Genomic DNA, 23,632 nt, shown 5'->3' on the forward strand with positions numbered 1-23,632 from the left:
TCCCCCTCCCTCCCGCCCCCCTCCCTCCCGCCCCCCCCTCCCTCCCGCCCTCCCTCCGCGCACGCCCCCTCCGCCCTCCCTCCGCGCACGCCCCCCCCGCCCCCTCCTCCCCTCCCGCGCACGCCCCCCCGCCCTCCTCCGCGCACGCCCCCCCGCCCTCCCTCCGCGCACGCCCCCCTCCGCCCTCCCCTCCCTCCCTCCCTCCGCTCCTCCCTCCCTCCCTCCGCACGCCCCCCCTTCCTCCCTCCCTCCGCGCACACCCCCCGTCCCTCCCTCCCTCCTTCCACGCACACCCCCCCGTCCCTCCCTCCCTCCTTCCACGCACACCCCCCCGTCCCTCCCTCCGCACGCCCCCACCGTCCCTCCCTCCGCACGCCCCCCCTTCCTCCCTCCCTCCCTCCCTCCGCGCACATGCCCCGTCCCCTCCCTCCCTCCGCACGCACCCCCCCCTCCCTCCCTCCGCACGCCCCCCCCCTTCCTTCCTCCACGCACCCCAATAGTTGTGGACACTGTTTCCACTCACACATGAAGAATGGCTAGTTGGGTGATGTAACAGCTGGATCCGTACTCCAGCATAAGGTAGTGCCTTCCACAGAGGAGAAGAAGAAAAAGATAGAGAGACAATATATAAAAAAAACCTGATTCTTATCTAGCAGCTATTTGTAAGAAACACGGACAATGTGTATTCACAATGTGTAAGCATTCAGGTCAGGCTGTGAAAGGTTTATTGGACTATCTTGCAACGAACTAGTTTAATAGATTGTTGATATACCTATCTGATGATTTTAGACACGTAGCAGAAACGCACGTCTAACCCGAGACAATCTGAGCTCTGTTTATTTTGATATCAACATTATAAAATGCATTTTATTGGTTACTGATGCCAGCATTGGGCTGTATCTAAATATTAATTTTAATTAAAAGCATGCACGTGGAGGTTAAACTCTGGATGGAATGGGGGGGTGGGTGGGGGGAGTAAGTTTCTCCAGCTGTAGGTCAGACAGCCCTACAGTAAGGAATAACACAAAAGCAAAATACTGCAGATGCTGGAAACCTGAAATAAAACCAGAAAATGCTGGAAACACAGTCAGCAGGTCAGGCAGAGGGAGAAATCAGTTCTGATGAAAGGTCACTGACCTGAAAAGTTAACTCTGTTTCTCTCTCTCTCTCTACAGATGCTGCCTGACCTACACTAAGGAATGTTGGCTGTTCAAAGACCAGTGATACATTACTCACTGTAGGCCTTCTTCATTCTATGAATCCCATTCAATTCCACATACAAACAGGAAAGTGCCATGATAAAGGACATCAGGGACACTATCCCTTTAAGAACTGGCTTGCATTAAGCACGCCTTCCATCTCTGTGCATAGAGCCTCGTTATCAACTGCATTTCAGTTCAGCAGCAGAGGCAGCAAAGGGACCCAAGTATAACATGAGAATGTGCAGATATAAATAAATAATTCTAAGTAGCACCAGATCCTAAAGAAAACAGAAGGGTAGGAAGGAAGTGAGCTTTATACATGGAGCTGAAAAACATTTGCAGAATGACAAAGGCCGAAGCTATAGTATGTTATCCATATTTTTATTACCTCCAGGCTCGGCTATTCCAATGCTCTCCTGGCCGGCCTCCCATCTTCCACCCTCCATATATTTCAACTCATCCAAAACTCTGCTGCCCATATCCTAACTCGCACCAAGTCCCGTTCACCCATCACGCATGTGCTCGCTGACCTACATTGGATTTCGGTCCAGCAACGCCTCAAATGTAAAATTCTCATCCTGTGTTCAAATCCCTCTACAGCCTTGCCTCTCCAGCCCTACAACCCTCCGAGATCTCTGCACTCCTCCAATGCTGGCCTCTTGCACAACCCACCATTGGTGGCCGTGCCTTCAGCTGTCTAAGCCCTAAGTTCTGGAGTTCCCTCCCTAAACCTCTCTGCCTCACTCTCCTCTAAGATGCTCCTTGAAACCTACCTCTTTGAACAATCTTTTGGTCACCTCTCCTAATATCTCCTAGTGTCAAATTTTGTTTGATAACACTCCTGTGAAGCACCTGAGATGTTTTACTACATTAAAAAGTTACTATATAAATGCAAGTTGATGTTATAATCTCTCACGCTCCCTCATACAACTATGAGCATGTCAAAACAGTATCGAATCTATAAATTAATAATTTCAATAAGGAATTCAGGAGAAACTTCTTTATCCAGAAAGTAGTTAGAATATAGAACTTCCTACCACCAGGAGCAGTTGAGGCGAATAACTAATGCATTTAAGGGCAAGTGAGATAATTGCGTGGGGGAGAAAGGAATAGAAGGGTATGCTGATAGGGTTAGATGAAGAGGGGTGGGAGGAGGCTCGTGTGGAGCATAAACATTGGCATGGACTAGTTGGGTCAAATGGCCTGTTCCTGTGCTGCAAACTTTATGTAATCTGTCAGTTGAATGCTGAGGTTTTAACTCCCAGACCAATTTGGCGCACTCATCACCCTTACCTGTCAGTTTAAAGCATTAGCTCTGCTGAAAGGGAGCTGTCCTGCAGACAGTGAGGTTAGAAGCTCTTTGGCATGGCTGATAAGGTCATTATAAAATGGGTACACTGGTCTCCAGCTTCTTCCTTGCATTTTCTGCTGAGTCAAGGAGTAATGGAAGAGAATGCATCTACTCGTTCATTAATCTTTGCTTCAGGTGTTTTGTCTCAAGTTCTATGAATAGAAGAAACAAGTTACTAACTTTTGTCTTTGTTTAGGCTCTAAAGGGTTACTATGCCTAATCATATTTCCTATTTTATCTTATTTTCTTCTTCCCCATGACCAGCTTTCAAGTTCTGCTTTTCCAGAGTTGCAATCTGACTCATTCCAGCTACTATATCTGGTTTAAAAAAGTCTAACTTTTGTCCTCTTATTATTAGCTAACTTCCTGCCCTCCAATTTAGATGCAATCCACCTCTCCAATAGCAACCAGGTTTCCCATAAAAGCTATTTATAAAGTCAACATCCCTTTTAGCCTACCTGAAATAGCCAGCCACTCATCAATCCCAATAATTCTACAGGACTTTACAGCCCTTATCCTTCAATTTCCAGGCAATATGTCTGAATTCACTTTTAAACACTTCTAGCTGTTCCCTCCTTACATTGTTTATTTGTGTTCCGTTCTCCCATCACCCCTGTTCTCGCTGACCTACATTGGCTCCTGGTTCAGCAATGTCTCAAATTTAAAATTCTCATCCTCATGTTCAAATCCCTCTATGATCTCTAACTTCCTCTAGCCCTACAACCCTCCCGAGTATTCTGTGTTCCTCCAATTCTGGCCTCTTACACATCCCCGATTTTCGTCGCCCCACCATTGGCGGCCATACCTTCAGCTGTCCAGGTCCCAAGCTCCCTAAACTTCTCTCTCCTTTAAGATGCTCCTTTAAACCTACCTCTTTGACCAAGCTTTTGGTCACGTATCCTAATAGCTCTATGTGGCCCGGTGTCAAATTTTGTCTGATAATGCTCCTGTGAAGTGCCTTGGGACGTTTTACTAGGTTAAAGGCGCAATACAAATGCAGGTTATTGTTATTGTGCAGGCAACTACCTCCGGCTTCCCTCCTGTTTCTTTCATTAGTACATCCACCCTCTTCTGTGTCTGCATTCCTGGCACCCACAAAACTCAATCACTGCCCTATTTGCTTTATCCCTACTCACAAAAGGAAACTATTCGTAATTCTTATTATTGAATCCCCAACCTCTATAACCTCCCTCCCAACACTTGCCCTTGTTCCATTTTCCTTCACAGATTTCTTATCACTGCCTCCTTTTCCTGTGTTACTCCCTCACTGGCCTTCGACGCTTAAAACCTATCTTTGAATCAAGTCGGTTTGTGTTTCCCTTCACGGAGAAGATCATTCACTCATGTTCCGAAAAACTCAAGAACTAAATTTTTCTTCAGCCAATAAAGTCATTAAAAATTGGCTGTGACCTCCTCTGCTCAGAGCCTTGCAAATGATCTTATCCAAAAGGGGAAAACACAAACCAAATCATTTCATAACAGAAAGTCTATTTGTGAAGCTACACCCTATTCCTGCTAAGAGCATCCAATGTAAAATTCCCTACTCCTGCCACCTAAGCTATGAGGAGCATGGGCTTGATCCTTGACTCAGTAAATCGAAGAATCTGTGGTCACATTATTATGTTGAGCTATATCTTTATAGAACCAATATAAGGAAGATTTTGATGCCAATGTAGTGAGTTAACTTGATTGCGCAAGTTCCACCACATGTTGAAACATGTTGAAATGGCAGAGAACACACAGTGTCAAGAGAGCCTTTACATATTTTCTCCAAAGATCATCTTCTTAACTACATTTGCAAGTGGAAGAGTAGGTCCTTCAGTCGCAGTAGACAATATAGTGTACGGATACCCATTTTGGGTGGATACCTCAACTTGAGCTGAAGTGTTGGTGAATACATTGATCGCCATTCATATCTCTACCAGTGACATTGATCAACAGTTGAACACATTAATTATCCTGAAAATTCCAACACCTGATGATGGGACCAGCTGGAAAGCCCCAGTGTTATTCAGCAACTGTGTGACCGGAATTGCAGATTGAAAGCATGCGCCACAACGGTTACTCCATCCTAATACAGTAAATTGTTTGACCAACTAATCTGATACAGATTACGTCCAATGCCAACTCTTGAAATGGAAGAGTTTCTCTTCCCAACCTAGAGATGAACGAGATTTCTTTGAGCTCAAGGTCTCGTGATTCCTTTTGCTGACAGGAATGGTCTTCCAGTAGTTGAAATGATCAGTGCTTTTGCTGACTTCCATGAAACCTGTCAGTAAGCCAAGACTGCCATCATGTGCAACACTGGACAAGATCCATGGGCCCAATACAAATCTTAAAGCTGGGTGTCACCTCAACTGATGCCAAGGGCGATTCAACTAAAAAAAAATCTCTCTCCGTGTTATGGCCTCAGTAGGCAGGTACGTCTGGTAATACACACAATCTGAAGCATCATTTTAAAAAAAAGTTTCCAAAATGTTTGCTGAACTTCTGAAAAGTAAATTAAAAGAATGGAGCATATATTGACACCACTGTATCAGCCAATGAGTTGGAGGTGGGGCGGGACTTACAGCAAAGAGACTCTACAGCAAACAGAACTCATGACCGAAACTACAGATATCTCCCGATAAAAGCAGGATTATTTCTCCAGCAAAATGCAGTGAGCAGAAGATAATTACATAATACAAATTATGTGCGTAAAATCAATCCCAGTTACTTACAGCAGTGCGGTCCAGGCGTGATTGATGGGGGAATTACTCAATCATCTCCATTCCGGCCACGACTTGTAGTGTCACAATATGCAGCCTTAAAAGATACTGGTGAATTGCAAAATCTAAAAAAGCCCAGAAATTTTGATGGAGGGTTTTTGGGAGCAGATCCGAGTTGGGAGACACTTCCACCTATTGCCTGGATGCACCCTGACCCTCTCCCAAATCCTGGGGTCAGATGGTATCTGCATAGTCCGAGCATGCAGCACTATGGCACTAATGGTGCCAATAGTGGGCCCACCCCCAAGGCGAGGGCAGGTGTGGAAATTCACTGCGGCACCTTGGTTTACAGGAACAGCTGGGGTGATCGGTTGCATTGGAAGAACAGACTTTTAAGTTTTACCACAGGCATTGACTAGGATGTGAATGGCAGTAAATAAGTCATTACAAGTTATCCTTCATTGGCATTGCACAATACGTCCGCCCTCAATACCACCAGAATTTCAGCCAAACATTAGGGTGGGCACGTGGTGTAACTGAGTCCCACCCCAAATTGCTACATTGCTTTTGAGGCCCAAAGAGGTGGGTGGAGACAACAGCACATGATTGGCTCAATGAGAAAACAAGAAGAAGTAAAGATGCAACAACAAGGCCTTTACTGACGACAGAAACAAGGACCTGAAGCAGAGCAAAGCCCTTAATAGGTACAGTGTTCCCCTTGTTCTCTCCCCACTAATAGTACATTCTTGTCTGCACGCAAAAATTGAGTTTTAAAAAAATTATTTTTGAAATCTTCAAGAACTTTACTTTCCTCTCCAGCAGGTACAGTTACTTTTTTAAAAAAAAGTTTATTAAAAAGTTATAAAATTTAAAACTAGGTCAGAAAAGCCTTTTGCTTAGCTAGTCCCACCTACCCGTGTGCTATCCATGAGCTGGGTATAGCATGGAGCCTTACTTTATATATATTTAGGTCTTTTGATGCAATTTAACTGTTCATTGCAAGTACAATTATTACACCAAGAAATCCATATCAACACATCTGCACTTTAAGCCCCTCCCACTTCGCTTCTCTTCATGACCCCTGTCTATCACACAACATCCGCAGGCCAGGGCATCGGACAGATACATCTTTAGACCTTTGCCAATTCTGCTTTATAGCAGCTACCATGAAGTGCATGTGAATAACCCAGGGCAACCTTTCCTGTGAACTTCTTTACCTTCTTATGGGGAACAGCTGACCCCCTGGCTTCTGTACTGCACCACTCCACAATGACACTGGTGAGACTGGGAACTTGATGTATGGGCGATCCTACACTCAGTAGCATAGAGCTTTCAACATGCTACATACTATAACACAGTCATACTGCTGCCTTAGCTTTTCTTGACAACACATTACATTTCTCTCTCAATTCACGACTGGCTGTGGTGACTTACATTTGTTATTAGAAAAAAACATTCATAAAGAGGGTAAAGTGAAGGGGAAGCCATCTGCTTTAACACAAATACACTATGTTACACGCTGAACCTCTCTGCATCTTCACTAAGTTGAAATCAAGACTCATTGCACTACCTCACTCAGGTCTTTCCTTCCTCCTGTTGTCTTAAGAATTTTAAACCCAAACTTGGTGCCACCTTAACACTCCAGAGACTTGAGCACATAATCTAGACCAACACTCTGCTGTACTGAGGGAATGCTGCATTGTCGGAGGTGCCATCTATCAACTGAGGCCCTGTCTGCCCTCTCAGGTAGACGCATGAGAGCCCATGGCACCATTCAAAGAAAAGCAGAGGAGTTGTCCCCGGTGTCCTGGCCAATATTTATCCCTCAACCAGCATCACTAAAAAGCAGATTGTCTGGTCATTATCTCATTACTGTTTGTGGAACCTTGCTGTGCCCAAATTGTCTGCTGCGTTTCTTATGTTACAACAGTGACAACATTTCAAAAGTACTTCATTGGTTGTAAAACACTTTGGGATGTCCTGAGATTGTGAAAGGAACTGTATAAATACAAGTTCTTTATTTCTTCCCTTTATTTCCTGATTTATCTCATTCCCTTTACTCTTTCAACTTTGGTAGTGTCTTGCACCCTTTAGTCAAGTTGCTCAACAACAAAAAAAATGCAAACACACAAGAATTTGTGTACAATTGCTGACCTCCGCACTTGGTCGCGTGGCCCACAAACTGAAACAAACCTGGTGTCTGTAGCCAAGGCGTGAAATCAGCGCTGCAGTTACACAAAAAAGCACATTCCTGTGATCAACCTCCGCTGCAAGAGCTTCTGAATGGATGAATATTTTTCACAAGGCTGCTCCAGCTCTGACTGCTACATCTGAGATAGAGACACGCTGGGCGACAATGAAGGAACTGCATTTTTTAATGCAGAGGTGCACCCCCACGTGGCCCTGCGCCATCCTGCTTTCACAAGGAAATCACAACACATCATTTTAAACAAAGGCTCTCAAAATAAAATTCTCCTCATGGCCCAGCAAGTTTATCCAGCAAGTAGTTGAGCCTTACCTAGAAAGGTCGCTGGCCTAACCATTGGTCCCCGACGAGTTAGCTGATTTCAGTCGAGGTCCCTACGTCTCGAATTTAAGATTCTCACCCTGTTGTTCAAATCCCTCCATGGCCTTGCCCCTCCCTATCTCTGTAACCTCCTCCAGATCTCTGCGCTCCTCCAATTTAGGCCTTGAGCATCCAAGACTTCCTTCGCCCCACCACTGGTGGTCCTGAGCTCTGGAATTCTTTCCTTAGATCTCTCTCTCTCTTATTTTTTTTAAGATGCTCCTTAAAACCTACCTCTTTGACCAAGCTCCATCATCTGTCCTAATGTCTCCAAGTGGAAAATCCCCAAAGTAGTGTTTTTTTTTAAATATTCATTCTCGGGATGTGGGCATTGCTGGCAAGACTGGCATTTATTGCCCATCCCTAGTTGCCCTGAGAAGGTGGCGGTGGGCCTTCTTCTTTAACCGCTGTAAGGCAGTTTGAAACTGCTGAGTGGCTTGCTAGGCCACTTCACAGGGCAGTTAAGAGTCAACCAAGTCGGTATGGGACTGGAGTCACATATAGGCCAGACCGGCTATGGACAGCAAGTTTCCTTCCCTAAAAGACATTAGTGAACAAGTTGGGTTTTTACGACAATCGAGGCGAATAGCACAGATGCTTTAAGGGAAAGTTAGATAAGCACATGAGGGAGAAAGGAAAAGAAGGATATGCTGATAGGGTTAGATGAAGAGGGGTGCAAGGAGGCTCATGTGGAGCATAAACACCGGCATAGATCAGTTGGGCCGAATGGCCTGTTTCTGTGCCGTAAATGCTATGTAATTCATGGTCACATTTACTGAGACCAGCATTTTATTTCCAGGTTTTTTTTAATTTTAAACTGAATTCAAATTCTCAAACTGCCATAGTGAGATTTGGTGTATGATTGGCTTCCTTAAAAAGTATTAATCGGCTAACAATGGGAGCCATTTTATTGTTCAGGTTTTCACTCCCAAAAAATATTTATGATTGACAGGAAGTCTGGCCATTTACAGATGATGTTAGTTTCAAGCCCCTTCCCTCCGATTTCCCAATAGATTCAAAAGTTGTTGACTGAATTTTGCTGATTAATAAAAGTAAACTTTATCAAAGCAGCTATACATTTAAGAGACAGCCTTGGTTGGCTCAGTGGGTAACACTCTCGCCTCTGAACCAGAAGGTTGTGGGTTCAAGTCCCACTCCAGTGACATGAGCACATAATCCAAGCTGACACTTCAGTGCAGTTCTGAAGGAGTGCAGCACTGTCAGAGGTGCCATTTTTCGGATGAGATGTTAATCCGAGGCCACGTCTGCCCCCTCATGTGGGCATAAAAGATCCCGCAGCACCATGTCGTAGAAAAGCAGAGGAGTTCTCCCCAATGTTCTGGCCAATATTTATCCCTCAACCAACAATCGCTAAAACAGATGATCTGGTCATTATCATATTACTGTTTGTGGGATCTTGCTGTGCACAAACACCAACTACATTTCAAAAGTACTAGAAGGCTGTGAAACACTTTGGGACTTCCTGATGACGTGAAAGGCACGTAATATAAATGAAAGTCCTTTCTTGTTTAACACTCCAGAGAAGCAGAAACACAGATAAATCTGTATAATTATTTATGCAGCTGTAATATTCATTTATCTAAGACCATACTTGTCCAGGAACCAGTCACAAAATATTGAATTCAATATTTGCAGAGATATCTCAATCACCCCCACTTTTCCTCTTCCAATTGCTGACAAATGCCAGGAATGAATCACCAGTCAGCCAAATCCTACATTCCAAACCCTCCCCAGTTCTGCCAAATCCCAGATTGCTGCAAGGCCACAGGATAACCCGTGTTGCCAAATCCCAGCACCCCCACCCCAGTGCTACCAAATCCCAAGACAACCCCTAGTGCCGTTCAACCCCATTACTGCCCCTCCCTCAGTACAGCTAAACACTAGGTACCAACCTCCCAAAAGGTAATGGACAAAAATTGAATACATAGATAAAGAAATGTGTATAACATAAAATCCACTCAAGAATAATTTACTGTTTTCACAGAAAAAATAGAAACATAGGAACAGAAGCAGGCCAATCAGCCCCTCAAACCTGTTCCGCCATTCAGTTAGATCATGGCTGATCTGTATCTTAACTTCATTTACCTGCCTTGGTTCCATAACCCTTACCTAACAAAAACCTATCAAACTCAATTTTGAAATTTTCAATTGACCCTCCCAGCCTCAATAGCTTTGGGGGGGGGGGGTAAAAAAAAGTGTTCCAGATTTCCACTACCCTGTGTGTGAAGAAGTGCTTCCTGACATCACCCCTGAACGGCCGAGCTCTAATTTTGAGGTTATGCCCACTTGTTTTGAACTCCTCCACCAGAGGAAATGGTTTCTCACTATCTACTCCATCAAATCCTTTAATCATCTTAAACAACTCAATTAGATCACTCCTTAATCTTCTATACTCAAGGGACTACAAACCAAGCCTATGCAAACTAGCTTCACAATTTAACCCTTTCAGACCCGGTATCATTCTGCTGAATCTGCACTGCACCTCTGCCAAAGCCAATATATCCTTTCTGAGGCGTGGGACCCAGTACTGAATGCAGTACTGCAGATGGGGTCTAACCAGGGCTTGATGTAACTGTAACAAAACTTCCACCCCTTTGTATTCCAGCCCCCTTGAGATAAAGGCAAACATTCCATTAGCCTTTTTAATTATTTTTTGTACCTGTCCACAAGCTTTTAGTGATTTATGTACATGGACCTCTAAATCTCAGTCACTGCAACATGCTAACAACCACAGAACAGCATTTAACTTCTTCAGTGACTGAAGAAGTCAAATTACTTTTATATATTTATTTATAAAATAAATTATCTATTTCTTTTTTTTAATTCATTCGTGGGATGTGGGTGTCGCTGGCAAGGCCAGCATTTATTGCCTATCCCTAGTTGCCCCTGGAGAAGGTGGTGGTGAGCTGCCTTCTTGAACCACTGCAGTCCGTGTGGTGAAGGTTCTCCCACAGAAGCATCCAATTGGTCTTGAGAACATGACCTGGTAAATCTTGCATCTGATTAGTAAACACAGGATCATTTATGCATGTTACACGGTTAGCAGTGACCAATCAGATGCAGGGTTCATTACATGCTGGTTTGACATCTTGCTCAGTGTCTCTGCAATTCCCCATATCTACCCATTCCAGGTCTCAGCATTCCCCTGTACTGTTCAAGCTCTATCCTCAGGCTCCAATAACTCCAAGGCCCTCAATTCTCTACTTACTTGCTGCCCGGCTGTATCCTCAGGCTCTATCTCCATGCTATCGGCTGTCCATTCCTTCCAGGCTCCGTAAGCCAATTCATCTTTCCCATTTAAAAGTGTAATATTCTTACTTTAAGACATACTGTCAACAGCACTTTTAAAATCCATTCAATTACAAGACTAGCAATCCACCAAAACTCTGATTATGCTAAAAAGGTAAAAAAGTGAAACATATCTCAGGTTCCTTCCGTTACAGACTTCAGGGATGATCCAGACTTCAAAAATTTCCATGACCTCTGATGGGTCTCAGCCCCATTCCGCCCTGCCCACCTTAGGCCTCAAATTAGAGTTGCCAACTCTGGTTGGAGGATTCATCACATGATCTCCCGCCTCCAACCACCCCGCCTACACACTCCTGTCACTGGTCGCCCGACATGTCCATCATAACGGCGTTCCACCTTCCCATGCCAATTGGAAAGCGAACAGACTCTTGGTTACCCAATTGGATGATTCTTCACTCTCAAACAGTCTTTTTCCACCATCTCCAAAATGTTTCTAACCAAAAAGCGAAGTGTTGAAAAAAAAATGTTTTAAAAAACCCTGAAGATTTCTGTCCCGGGTTTTGCTCGCAGCAGTGTCCAGAAGATCAATCTTCAATTCCTGGAGAGTCCAGGACAACGCTGGAGGGTTGGCACCCCTGGGTGCTGGTGAAGAGTGGAAGCAGACAAACATGGTATCTATTTCTGGTCCAAGCAACTAAAGGAACATTAGCCAAATGTCAGTAAAAACAAAAAATAATAGAATCGATTCTAAGACATAGATTGGACGAATGCCCATATGGCAATAACTTAATGCTTAGAAGGTAAAGATCCAGCCTGACAAACCAGCTCGGGGTAGAACAAGGGACCAGATAAGACGTTAGTTAAAAATAAAACAGCGAGTACTTGGGAAAGTTACGCCATCACACTGTGGGGAGGTCTTGAGTGGAGTCCAGCAGGGATCAGTGCTTGAATCCCAGTTTCTAATTCATGTAAATTAACTGGATATTAAAACTAACTATAAACATCTCAATTTTTCTGGCATCAATAAAAAAAGGGAAAGCAGTGGAGACGGGTTTCAGCTTTAAAAAAATTGCAGCAGGATTTAGATCTAATATGCCATCAAAGGGACAAATGTTGATAAATGTAAATGTAAATAGAATGGTAAATTATAACAACAACTTGCACTTATACAATGCCTTTAATGTCCCAAAACTTCACAGCAGCGTAATCAGACAAAAATTGACCCTGAGCCACAGAAGGAGATATTGGGTCAGGTGACCTAAAGCTTGGTCAGAGGTAGGTTTTAAGGAGCGTCTTAGAAGAGGAGCGCAAAGAAGAGCGTGCAAGACAGCGAGAAGAAGAGCAGCAAAGAGCGTGCAAGACAGCGAGAAGAAGAGAAGAGGAGAAGAAGAGCGTGCAAGACAGCGAGAAGAAGAGAAGAGGAGAAGAAGAGCGTGCAAGACAGCGAGAAGAAGAGAAGAGGAGAAGAAGAGCGTGCAAGACAGCGAGAAGAGGAGAAGAGGAGAAGAAGAGCGTGCAAGACAGCGAGAAGAGGAGAAGAGGAGAAGAAGAGCGTGCAAGACAGCGAGAAGAAGAGCGTGCAAGACAGCGAGAAGAAGAGAAGAGGAGAAGAAGAGCGTGCAAGACAGCGAGAAGAAGAGAAGAGGAGAAGAAGAGCGTGCAAGACAGCGAGAAGAAGAGAAGAGGAGAAGAAGAGCGTGCAAGACAGCGAGAAGAAGAGAAGAGGAGAAGAAGAGCGTGCAAGACAGCGAGAAGAAGAGAAGAGGAGAAGAAGAGCGTGCAAGACAGCGAGAAGAAGAGAAGAGGAGAAGAAGAGCGTGCAAGACAGCGAGAAGAAGAGAAGAGGAGAAGAAGAGCGTGCAAGACAGCGAGAAGAAGAGAAGAGGAGAAGAAGAGCGTGCAAGACAGCGAGAAGAAGAGAAGAGGAGAAGAAGAGCGTGCAAGACAGCGAGAAGAAGAGAAGAGGAGAAGAAGAGCGTGCAAGACAGCGAGAAGAAGAGCGTGCAAGACAGCGAGAAGAAGAGCGTGCAAGACAGCGAGAAGAGCGTGCAAGACAGCGAGAAGAGCGTGCAAGACAGCGAGAAGAAGAGCGTGCAAGACAGCGAGAAGAAGAGCGTGCAAGACAGCGAGAAGAAGAGCGTGCAAGACAGCGAGAAGAAGAGCGTGCAAGACAGCGAGAAGAAGAGCGTGCAAGACAGCGAGAAGAAGAGCGTGCAAGACAGCGAGAAGAAGAGCGTGCAAGACAGCGAGAAGAAGAGCGTGCAAGACAGCGAGAAGAAGAGCGTGCAAGACAGCGAGAAGAAGAGCGTGCAAGACAGCGAGAAGAAGAGCGTGCAAGACAGCGAGAAGAAGAGCGTGCAAGACAGCGAGAAGAAGAGCGTGCAAGACAGCGAGAAGAAGAGCGTGCAAGACAGCGAGAAGAAGAGCGTGCAAGACAGCGAGAAGAAGAGCGTGCAAGACAGCGAGAAGAAGAGCGTGCAAGACAGCGAGAAGAAGAGCGTGCAAGACAGCGAGAAGAAGAGCGTGCAAGACAGCGAGAAGAAGAGCGTGCAAGACAGCGAGAAGAAGAGCGTGCAAGACAGCGAGAAGAAGAGCGTGCAAGACAGCGAGAAGAAGAGCGTGCAAGACAGCGAGAAGAAGAGCGTGCAAGACAGCGAGAAGAAGAGCGTGCAAGACAGCGAGAAGAAGAGCGTGCAAGACAGCGAGAAGAAGAGCGTGCAAGACAGCGAGAAGAAGAGCGTGCAAGACAGCGAGAAGAAGAGCGTGCAAGACAGCGAGAAGAAGAGCGTGCAAGACAGCGAGAAGAAGAGCGTGCAAGACAGCGAGAAGAAGAGCGTGCAAGACAGCGAGAAGAAGAGCGTGCAAGACAGCGAGAAGAAGAGCGTGCAAGACAGCGAGAAGAAGAGCGTGCAAGACAGCGAGAAGAAGAGCGTGCAAGACAGCGAGAAGAAGAGCGTGCAAGACAGCGAGAAGAAGAGCGTGCAAGACAGCGAGAAGAAGAGCGTGCAAGACAGCGAGAAGAAGAGCGTGCAAGACAGCGAGAAGAAGAGCGTGCAAGACAGCGAGAAGAAGAGCGTGCAAGACAGCGAGAAGAAGAGCGTGCAAGACAGCGAGAAGAAGAGCGTGCAAGACAGCGAGAAGAAGAGCGTGCAAGACAGCGAGAAGAAGAGCGTGCAAGACAGCGAGAAGAAGAGCGTGCAAGACAGCGAGAAGAAGAGCGTGCAAGACAGCGAGAAGAAGAGCGTGCAAGACAGCGAGAAGAAGAGCGTGCAAGACAGCGAGAAGAAGAGCGTGCAAGACAGCGAGAAGAAGAGCGTGCAAGACAGCGAGAAGAAGAGCGTGCAAGACAGCGAGAAGAAGAGCGTGCAAGACAGCGAGAAGAAGAGCGTGCAAGACAGCGAGAAGAAGAGCGTGCAAGACAGCGAGAAGAAGAGCGTGCAAGACAGCGAGAAGAAGAGCGTGCAAGACAGCGAGAAGAAGAGCGTGCAAGACAGCGAGAAGAAGAGCGTGCAAGACAGCGAGAAGAAGAGCGTGCAAGACAGCGAGAAGAAGAGCGTGCAAGACAGCGAGAAGAAGAGCGTGCAAGACAGCGAGAAGAAGAGCGTGCAAGACAGCGAGAAGAAGAGCGTGCAAGACAGCGAGAAGAAGAGCGTGCAAGACAGCGAGAAGAAGAGCGTGCAAGACAGCGAGAAGAAGAGCGTGCAAGACAGCGAGAAGAAGAGCGTGCAAGACAGCGAGAAGAAGAGCGTGCAAGACAGCGAGAAGAAGAGCGTGCAAGACAGCGAGAAGAAGAGCGTGCAAGACAGCGAGAAGAAGAGCGTGCAAGACAGCGAGAAGAAGAGCGTGCAAGACAGCGAGAAGAAGAGCGTGCAAGACAGCGAGAAGAAGAGCGTGCAAGACAGCGAGAAGAAGAGCGTGCAAGACAGCGAGAAGAAGAGCGTGCAAGACAGCGAGAAGAAGAGCGTGCAAGACAGCGAGAAGAAGAGCGTGCAAGACAGCGAGAAGAAGAGCGTGCAAGACAGCGAGAAGAAGAGCGTGCAAGACAGCGAGAAGAAGAGCGTGCAAGACAGCGAGAAGAAGAGCAAAGAAGTTTAGGGAGGGAATTCCAGAGCTTAGAGCCTAGACGGCTAAAGGCACAACCACCAATGAAGCAAAAGGAAGTCAAGGATGCACAAGAGGCCACAACTGGAGGAGCGCAGAGATCTCGGAGGGTTGGATGGGGTTGCAGAGATAGGGAGGGGCGAGGCTGTGGAGGGATTTGAACACAAGAATAATAATTTTAAATTCGAGGCGTTGGTGGACTGGGAGCCAATGTAGGTCAGTGAGCACAGGGGTGATGAGTGAATGGGACTTGGCACAGGTTAGAATATGGGCAGCAGAGTTTTGAACAAGCTCAAGTTTATGGAGGGTGGAATATGGGAGGCCTGCCAGGAGAGCACTGGAATAGTCGACTCTGCAGGTAACAAATGCATGGATGAGGGTTTTAGCAGCAGATAAAACCACAACAGTACAATACAGAGGTGATGTTAAGACTTTACAATGCACTGCTCAGACCAGCCTTAGAAAATTGTATTCAGTTTTAGTCACTGTCATAAAAAGATAAATGCACATAAACTTACATTAAAGCCACTATATAAATGTAACAAAACATCCCAAGCCACTTCACAATTTGGAGTCTTTAGAAAGTATACACAGAGGTGCAACAAATGTAAAGGGGATGAGTTAGGACAAAGGGTTAGTGTAGAAAATTCAGGTATGGGGGAACCTCATGAAGATATATAATACTGACTGATAATAGACAATGCACAAAGAAAACTAGGAAAGTAAGGCCGGAGAATGAATCAAAATTAATGAAAATATAAATATTTTTTAAAAATCAGGAAGTACTTCTTCAAAATACTAAAAACGGAAAAAAAATTCAGAGCTATGGGGAAAGAGCAGGGGGAGTGGGACTAATTGGACAGCTCTTTCAAAGAGCCAGCACAGGCATGAATCTTACAGCACAGAAAAAGGCCAATGAAATCGACGAAATTATCTGCCAAATGAGTCCATAAAAACAGAGTTGTTGAAAAGAGTTGATTCTACAGTGGGATAGTTAAGGAACCAGCGGGATGAACTTTGATGGGCCGAACGACCTTTTTATGTCCCAGATTTTTCTTCAGTTCTTCTTTCAGTTCCAAGTCTATATCCGGTTGTTAGGAATTGAATAGCGTGCTGGCTGGTGACTTGTTCACTAATTTTACTCCTACACAGGAGTATCTGCTTAGCACTTTGTCCAACAACATAGCTGAGATCAGAAACTCGAAAGCGAGAGACAAGAACACCCAGGGGGATCAAAGCTGTATGATGCACCCACACACGCTACTTCAGTGCTCCATTATTATTAGCCATATAGTTATTTATAAAGTTAAGGGTCATGTTAATATGCATTAAAAGATATGATATACACAGGTAGTCAATGAAAACACAGAAACAGAATAAAGCTTGAATGGAAAACTTCATTAATAAAACGAAGTGGCAGATACCAGGAAATGATTTCAAGGCACGCGGCCATACAACGTTACCAGACACTTCCAACTGGGGTAGAATCCAGCCCCGGTCAAAGACTACTCTCTCTACTCGCTTTAACAGCCACAAATAGTTTGAGACAACCTTGTGCGCATTACAGACTGTATTATTTCAGCAATCTCCCCACCAGAAAGACAAGTGGCATCAGAATCTCTGCAGTTCACTGCCTCCAGTGATAGACATAATGGTGCCTTATCTCCAGCACAAAGACTCTGCTGAGAAAGATTAGCCAAGATTCTTCAATTTTATACCAGTTAGAAATATTTAGCTCCTCAGATCTGTAATCACTGCTGATCTGTGCTGGTTAAACAAAGTAATAAAAAGATAGCTGGAAAAAGGTGATTGAAGAAAAACAGGACCTACTCATCTCTGTTTGCACACTCTACATTTGCTCAGTGATGGAATATTGTAGCAGTGATTGGCATGTGACAGCTATTCACGCAGGTCTCAGTACAGTCTAACACCATGCAGATCAGTGGACTTATGTTGCAATTGGGAAACGAGAGCCGATTAAAAGGATGGACAAACTGAATCAGGTTTTTTTTTCATTCTCGGGATGTGGCAAGGCTGACATTATTGCCCAGACCTCATTGACCTGTAATGGTGGGCCTTCTAGTGGTTTGATACAACTGAGTGACTTGCTAGCCACTTCAGAGGGCAGTTAAGGGTCAACCAGGTTGATGTGGGACTGGAATCACATATAGGCCAGACTAGGGAAGGAAACCCGCTGTCCTTACCCAAAGGACATTAGTGAACCAGTTGTGTTTTTACAACAATCAGACAACTTAATGGTCAATTTTTAGTGATACCAGCTTTATTTCTTTATTTTTAAATTTCCAGATTTTATTTTAAATTGAATTCAAATTCTCAAACTGCCATGGTGAGACTCACGTTTTCTGGATTATTAAATCAGGTCTCTGAATTACAACTGATTTTGAAAATGCATACATTGGATTAGCACTACATAAACACACCTGACCTGTGATGCAACCTGAGGCATTTGGCTTCATTTTAGGATGATCTTACATGAACAGCTTGTATTTATATAGCGCCTTTAACATACTAAAACATCCCAAGGCGCTTCAAAGGAGCAATTAACAAACAAAATTTGACACCGAGCCACATACGGAGATATTAGGACAGGTGACCAAAAGCTTGGTCAAAGAGGTAGGTTTTAAGGAGGGCCTTAAAGGAGGAGAGAGGTGGAGAGGTTTAGGGATTGAATTCCAGAGTTTAGGGCTGAAGCAGTTGAAGGCACCACCGCCAATGGTGGAGTGATTAAAATTGGGGATGTGCAAGAGGCAAGAATTGAAGGAGCGCAGAGATCTCGGAGGGTTGTAGGGCTGGTGGAGGTTACAGAGATAGGGAGGGGCGAGGCCGTGGAGGGATTTGAAAACGATGAGAATTTTAAAATTGAGGCCTTCCAGGACAGAGATTCAATGTAGGTCAGCAAGCACAGGACTTGGTGCGAGTTAGGATATGGGCAGCAGAGTTTTGAATGAGCTCAAGTTTACGGAGGGTGCAAGGTGGGAGGCCAGTCAGGAGAGCATTGGAATAGTCAACTCTGGAGGTAACCAAGGCATGGATGAGGGTTTTAGCAGCAAATGAGCTGAGGCGGGGGTAGTGACGGGCAATGTTAAGGAGGTGGAAGTAGGTGCCCGCACTCTCAACCCATCACACATAAAAATCTCAATATTATTTCCTGTGAACTCTTAACTAGCCTTCTCTTTGGTTTCCAAAGAAATAAGACGAACACACCTATCTTGCATCGCAACACTCCAGATGTCATACACTGTTACAGGTACAGTACAAGCTGAGAAAGAGAGAGAGAAAAAGAAAGAAAGAGAGAGAGAGAGAAAAAGAAAGAAAGAGAGAGAGAGAGAAAAAGAAAGAGAGAGAGAGAGAGAAAAAGAAAGAGAGAGAGAGAGAGAAAAAGAAAGAGAGAGAAAAAGAGAGAGAAAAAGAAAGAGAGAGAAAAAGAAAGAGAAAAAGAAAGAGAGAGAAAAAGAAAGAGAGAGAAAAAGAAAGAGAGAGAAAAAGAAAGAGAGAGAGAGAGAGAAAAAGAAAGAAAGAAAGAGAGAGAAAAAGAAAGAAAGAGAGAAAAAGAAAGAAAGAGAGAAAAAGAAAGAAAGAGAGAAAAAGAAAGAGAGAGAGAGAGAAAAAGAAAGAGAGAGAGAGAGAGAAAAAGAAAGAAAGAGAGAGAAAAAGAAAGAAAGAGAGAGAAAAAGAAAGAGAGAGAAAAAGAAAGAAAGAGAGAGAAAAAGAAAGAGAGAGAGAGAAAAAGAAAGAGAGAGAGAGAAAAAGAAAGAGAGAGAAAAAAAGAAAGAAAGAGAGAGAAAAAGAAAGAGAGAAAAAGAAAGAAAGAGAGAAAAAGAAAGAAAGAGAGAGAAAAAGAAAGAAAGAGAGAGAGAAAAAGAAAGAAGAGAGAAAAAGAAAGAGAGAGAGAAAAAGAAAGAAAGAGAGAAAAAAGAAAGAGAGATAAAGAAAGAGAGAGAGAAAAAGAAAGAGAGAGAAAAAGAAAGAAAGAGAAAAAGAAAGAAAGAGAGAGAGAGAGAAAAAGAAAGAGAGAGAGAGAGAGAAAAAGAAAGAGAGAGAGAGAGAAAAAGAAAGAAAGAGAGAGAGAGAGAGAGAAAAAGAAAGAAAGAGAGAAAAAAAGAGAGAAAGATTTTCCTGATATCTAAAGGAAGCTACAATTGCCTGGGTTTGCTTATTTAAACCACTTGCCCACACGAAAAGCTATTTAGATGATCCAGTAGCACTGCCTTTTTGCCAACTTGTAGCACCACATGGGAACACCCATTTGATTCCCAATACTGTGACAACACAGAACATGACAACACCTGTTGGAGAGGAGCGAACTGACAAAAGAAATGACTTCGATGTAACGTCATTCAGCATTAAACATGGCATTTTATATTTAAGTGGGTTTACTATCCATGTGGTTCTTGCCAATTATGAAAATCACCCCTAACATTTCCCTGACAATGACAGCTCTGGTAATAGCACATTTTCACCAGCTCATTGTTAATGAGCTGAACTGTGCAACCAGGTGTCTGCACTACCATCATCTCCGGACCCCCCAGATGACTGTTTCAGTTTGCAAAACAAAAAAAAGTTAATTGAACTACAAACGCAACCATCAATACTTCAACAAAGTTATTCAGGGGTAAAACTGGAAATCTGAAATAAAAGCAGAAAAAGGTGCAGGTCAGCCAACCCCCAGAAAGTTGTCAACATTGGAGCTGGGGCGTTTGCCAGGCTCCCACCCGAAAAGTTAACAGGTGGAAGTCGTCTCACAGTGCAACGTATCGATCAGAAATAACAAAAACTGCAGTCTGAGCGTCAATATGCCAAGCAAACTGGCAAAAGCAGCTACCATATTCCTCTGTGATACTTCACCCCATAAAATAAGACAGGGCCATTGTTTGTTATATTTGTGTATAAAATAAATGGTCCTCAAGCTAATATTAGTCAGTGTTGTATAAGTAGAATGCCACTCAGATCTTTGTGCGATACAACAACTTTCAGATAGCAAAACATCCCAAGGCGCTTCACTGAGATGTGATCAAAAAAAAACGGCAAGCTGAGAGAGGAAATATTAGGAGGGGTGACCAAAAGCTTGGTCCAAGAAGTGGGTTTTAAGGGGGGTCTTAAAAGGAGGGGAGAGGGTTGGAGATGTCTAGGGAGGGAATTCCCAAGCATTGAGCCTCAGCGGCTGAAGGCACAGCCACCAATGGTGGGGCAAAATGTGTGGGGGGGGGGGGGGGGGGGGGGAGAGGGGGGGAAAGAGAAAAGGGTCATTGGACTGGACAGCTCAGGGGGGCTAGAGGAGGAAAGGGCGAGGCAATGGAGGGATTTAAACCAGCATGAGAATTTTAAATTTGAGGCATTGGGACACTTGGAGCCAATATAGGTTAGCAAGGACAGGAGGGACGTGGACGAATGGGGAATTGGTACACCATATAATATGGGCAGCAGAGTTTTTAACGAACTGAAGTCTATGGACAATGGGAGACCACCTAGCAGAGCTTTGGAATAGTTGAGTCTGGAGGTGACAAAGCCATGGATATGGATTTCAACCACAGCTGAGGTAAGGCCAGAGGGGGGCGATATTACAGAGGTGGGCGATATTACAGAGGTAGGCAGTCTTAGTGACGGTGGTGATATGGGGACAGAAGCTCAGCTCTAGGTGGAATAACATATCAAGGTTGCGAACAGCCTGGTTTGACCTGAGACGGTGCCGAGGGGTGGGGGGGGGTAGAGTCACTGGCAAGAGTAAGGCCTTTGTGGTGGGGGCCAAAGGCAATAGCTTTGGTCTTCCCAACATTTAGCTGGAGAAAACTGCAGGTCATCCAGGACTGGATGTCGGAAAAGCAGTCTGACAGCAGAGACAGAGGAGGAGTCGAGAGGTATAGCTGGTGATTTGAATAACTCTTGCATATGACTGGACACCATGACTTCAAGGGGTAGATGCTGAGAGGATGTTTCCCCTTGTGGGAGAGACTAGAACTAGGGGCCAGTTTAAAAATAAGGGGTCTCCCATTTAACACACCATCCCGACTTGGAAATATATCGCCGTTCCTTCATCATCGCTGGGTCAAAATACTGGAACTCCCTTCCTAACAGCACTGTGGGAGAACCTTCACCACACGGACTGCAGCGGTTCAAGAAGGCAGCTCACCACCACCTTCTCAAGGGCAATTAAGGATGGGCAATAAATGCTGGCCTTGCCAGCGATGCCCACATCCCATGAACGAATAAAAAAAAAATGGAGATGAGGAGAAATTTTTTCTCTCAGAGTCTTGAGTCTGTGGAACTCCCTTCCCCAGAGAGCGGTGGAGGCAGGGACATTGAATATTTTTAAGGTTGAGTTGGATAGATTCCTGATTAACAAGGGAGTCAAAGGTTATAGTATGTAGACAGGAAAGTAGGGTTGAGGTCACAATCAGATCAGCCATGATCTTATCAAATGGCAGAGCAAGCTCGAGGGGCCGAATGGCCTACTCCTGCTCTTAATTCGTATGTTCGTATGTAACAATAACCTGCATTTATATAATGCCTTTAACGTAGTAAAACGTCCCAAGGCACTTCACGGGAGTGTAATCAGACACAAATTAACACGAAGCCAAAAGGAGACATTCGGTCAGGTGACCAAAAGCTTGGTCAAATGGGTGGGTTTTAAAGAGGGTTGAGGGGCTGAGGGGCTTTGGGCTTAGACAGCTGATGGCAAGAAGTGGGGGATGGACAAGAGGCCAGAGTTGGAGGAACGCCGTGTTCTCGGGAAGTTAGAAGGAGGTTACAGAGATAGAGAGGCCATGGAAGAATCTGGACACAAGGATGAGAATTTTAAAACTGAGGCATTGGTGAACTGGGAACCAATGTGGGTCAGCGAGCACAGAGGTGATGGGTGAACGGGACGGAGTAAGTTAGGATATGGGCAGCTGAGTTTTGTATGAGCTCAAGTTTACGGAGGGTGCATGATGTGAAGCCGATCAGGAGAATAGTGACTTTATAAATCGCCTGTGCGAGACAGTTAGACCCCACTTATTTAAATGCATTACACTACAGTCCCTTTATTCCAATGCCCTTGCCCACCTCCACAAAAAAGCAAACAAATAAGTCTGTCCTCACAACCATGAGCTGCCAATCTTCCAAGAGATTGTAGCCCTAATTTAAAATAATAACTTGTTAAAATGTAAACTTTTCAAGTACATTAACTCGTGTTCCTGGCTCCCCAAACCAGTCACCTCTTTCAAGGCCATGACAGTGCCAGTTTAAAGAAGTTCATCTGAACTTTTTGTTTTGGCCCCATAATTGGGTTGAAGATCTGTGACAGCCCATGGAGTTTGCAAAACAAGAACTGGAGATACAAAGTTACAACCTGCTGTTTATTTTTTTTGGGGGGGGGGGGGTGAAATCACGAAAGAACAAATTGACAATAATGAAACAGATGACAATAAAAGATATTATTGAGATGGTGGAGGAGAAGCCAAGACTCACCGAGGAGCAGGAGCCGGTGTGTCTGCTTGTACTCGCGTTTCTCCGCCTTCAGGCTCTTGTCGATGCTCCGGCTGCGCTTCTTGTCGGCTTTGAGCCGGGCTTTCTCGTCGGCCCGGAGCCGCTCTCTCAACTGGCCGGCGGGATGATCGTGTTGCCCGGCTTCCCCTTCACCGCTGACGGCAGCATTGGCCGTCCGGCCCCCCGAGTAAGCGATGGAGGAGGCGGCGTGGGGACCGATGAGCCGCGATCTCAGACTGTAACACGTCCCCATGGTGAAAGAATGTAACCAAATACTAGAAGATAGATACAATCTCCCCCTGCCCCTGCCCCTGCCTCAGCCCACGCTCGGCGACTCCCAGCGATGGGAATTGAAACAAGAGCAACTTCAGCCGCAGGGAATCACCATAATCCAGCAGAGAGCACACAGCCCAGAGAGGAGGAGGAGGAGAAGCCCAGCTCCCTCCCTCTCTCCCTCTCCTACCTTCCTTCCTCTTTTTTTTTCTCTCTCTCTCCTCCCCCTTCCCTACTCCCAAAGGAACAGCCCAGATCCCTGACCTCGATTCCTCTACAAACTCTCTCTCTTCTCGCTAATTTTGTTTAGAACATGCAGAAAGATAAGTCCCCTCAGAGCCACGTGATCAGGAAATGAACCCATTTTTTAAAAAAACACACATATTACCGTAAATGACTGGCGCACCGAGATAGGAGGGTTCTTATTGTGACTCCCCACGTTTACATCGCCTCTTCTCCAAATCAACTTTTCACTCCCACTTCTCTTCTGTTACACTGTACATCCCAATGGTCTTTCTAAGACACCTGCCAAATCTCATTCCTGGTGGTTTAAAATAAAGTTGACCTCTTTTACTGCATGGATCACCATAATCATTAGAGATCTTATTTTTTTAAATATTAAAAACAGTAGTAATGCATTCATCTATCACATTCAGCAAGAGGGGTAGGGTCACAA

At 45.0% G+C, this 23,632-nt stretch overlaps 1 protein-coding gene across 1 annotated transcript in view; it reads right to left on the reverse strand.

Moving 5' to 3' along the window:
* Window positions 1-23,142, reverse strand: part of gnas (GNAS complex locus) — a 282,461-nt gene extending 259,319 nt beyond the window's left edge. The window contains exon 1 of the mRNA XM_068000669.1: window positions 22,666-23,142. Within this exon, the coding sequence (XP_067856770.1) occupies window positions 22,666-22,936 (271 nt within the window). The 5' untranslated portion in view covers window positions 22,937-23,142. The remainder of the gene's footprint in view (window positions 1-22,665) is intronic.
* Between the last annotated feature and the right edge of the window lie 490 nt (window positions 23,143-23,632).

Source organism: Heptranchias perlo, chromosome 19, assembly GCF_035084215.1.
Source record: "Heptranchias perlo isolate sHepPer1 chromosome 19, sHepPer1.hap1, whole genome shotgun sequence".
Taxonomy (NCBI): domain Eukaryota; kingdom Metazoa; phylum Chordata; class Chondrichthyes; order Hexanchiformes; family Hexanchidae; genus Heptranchias; species Heptranchias perlo.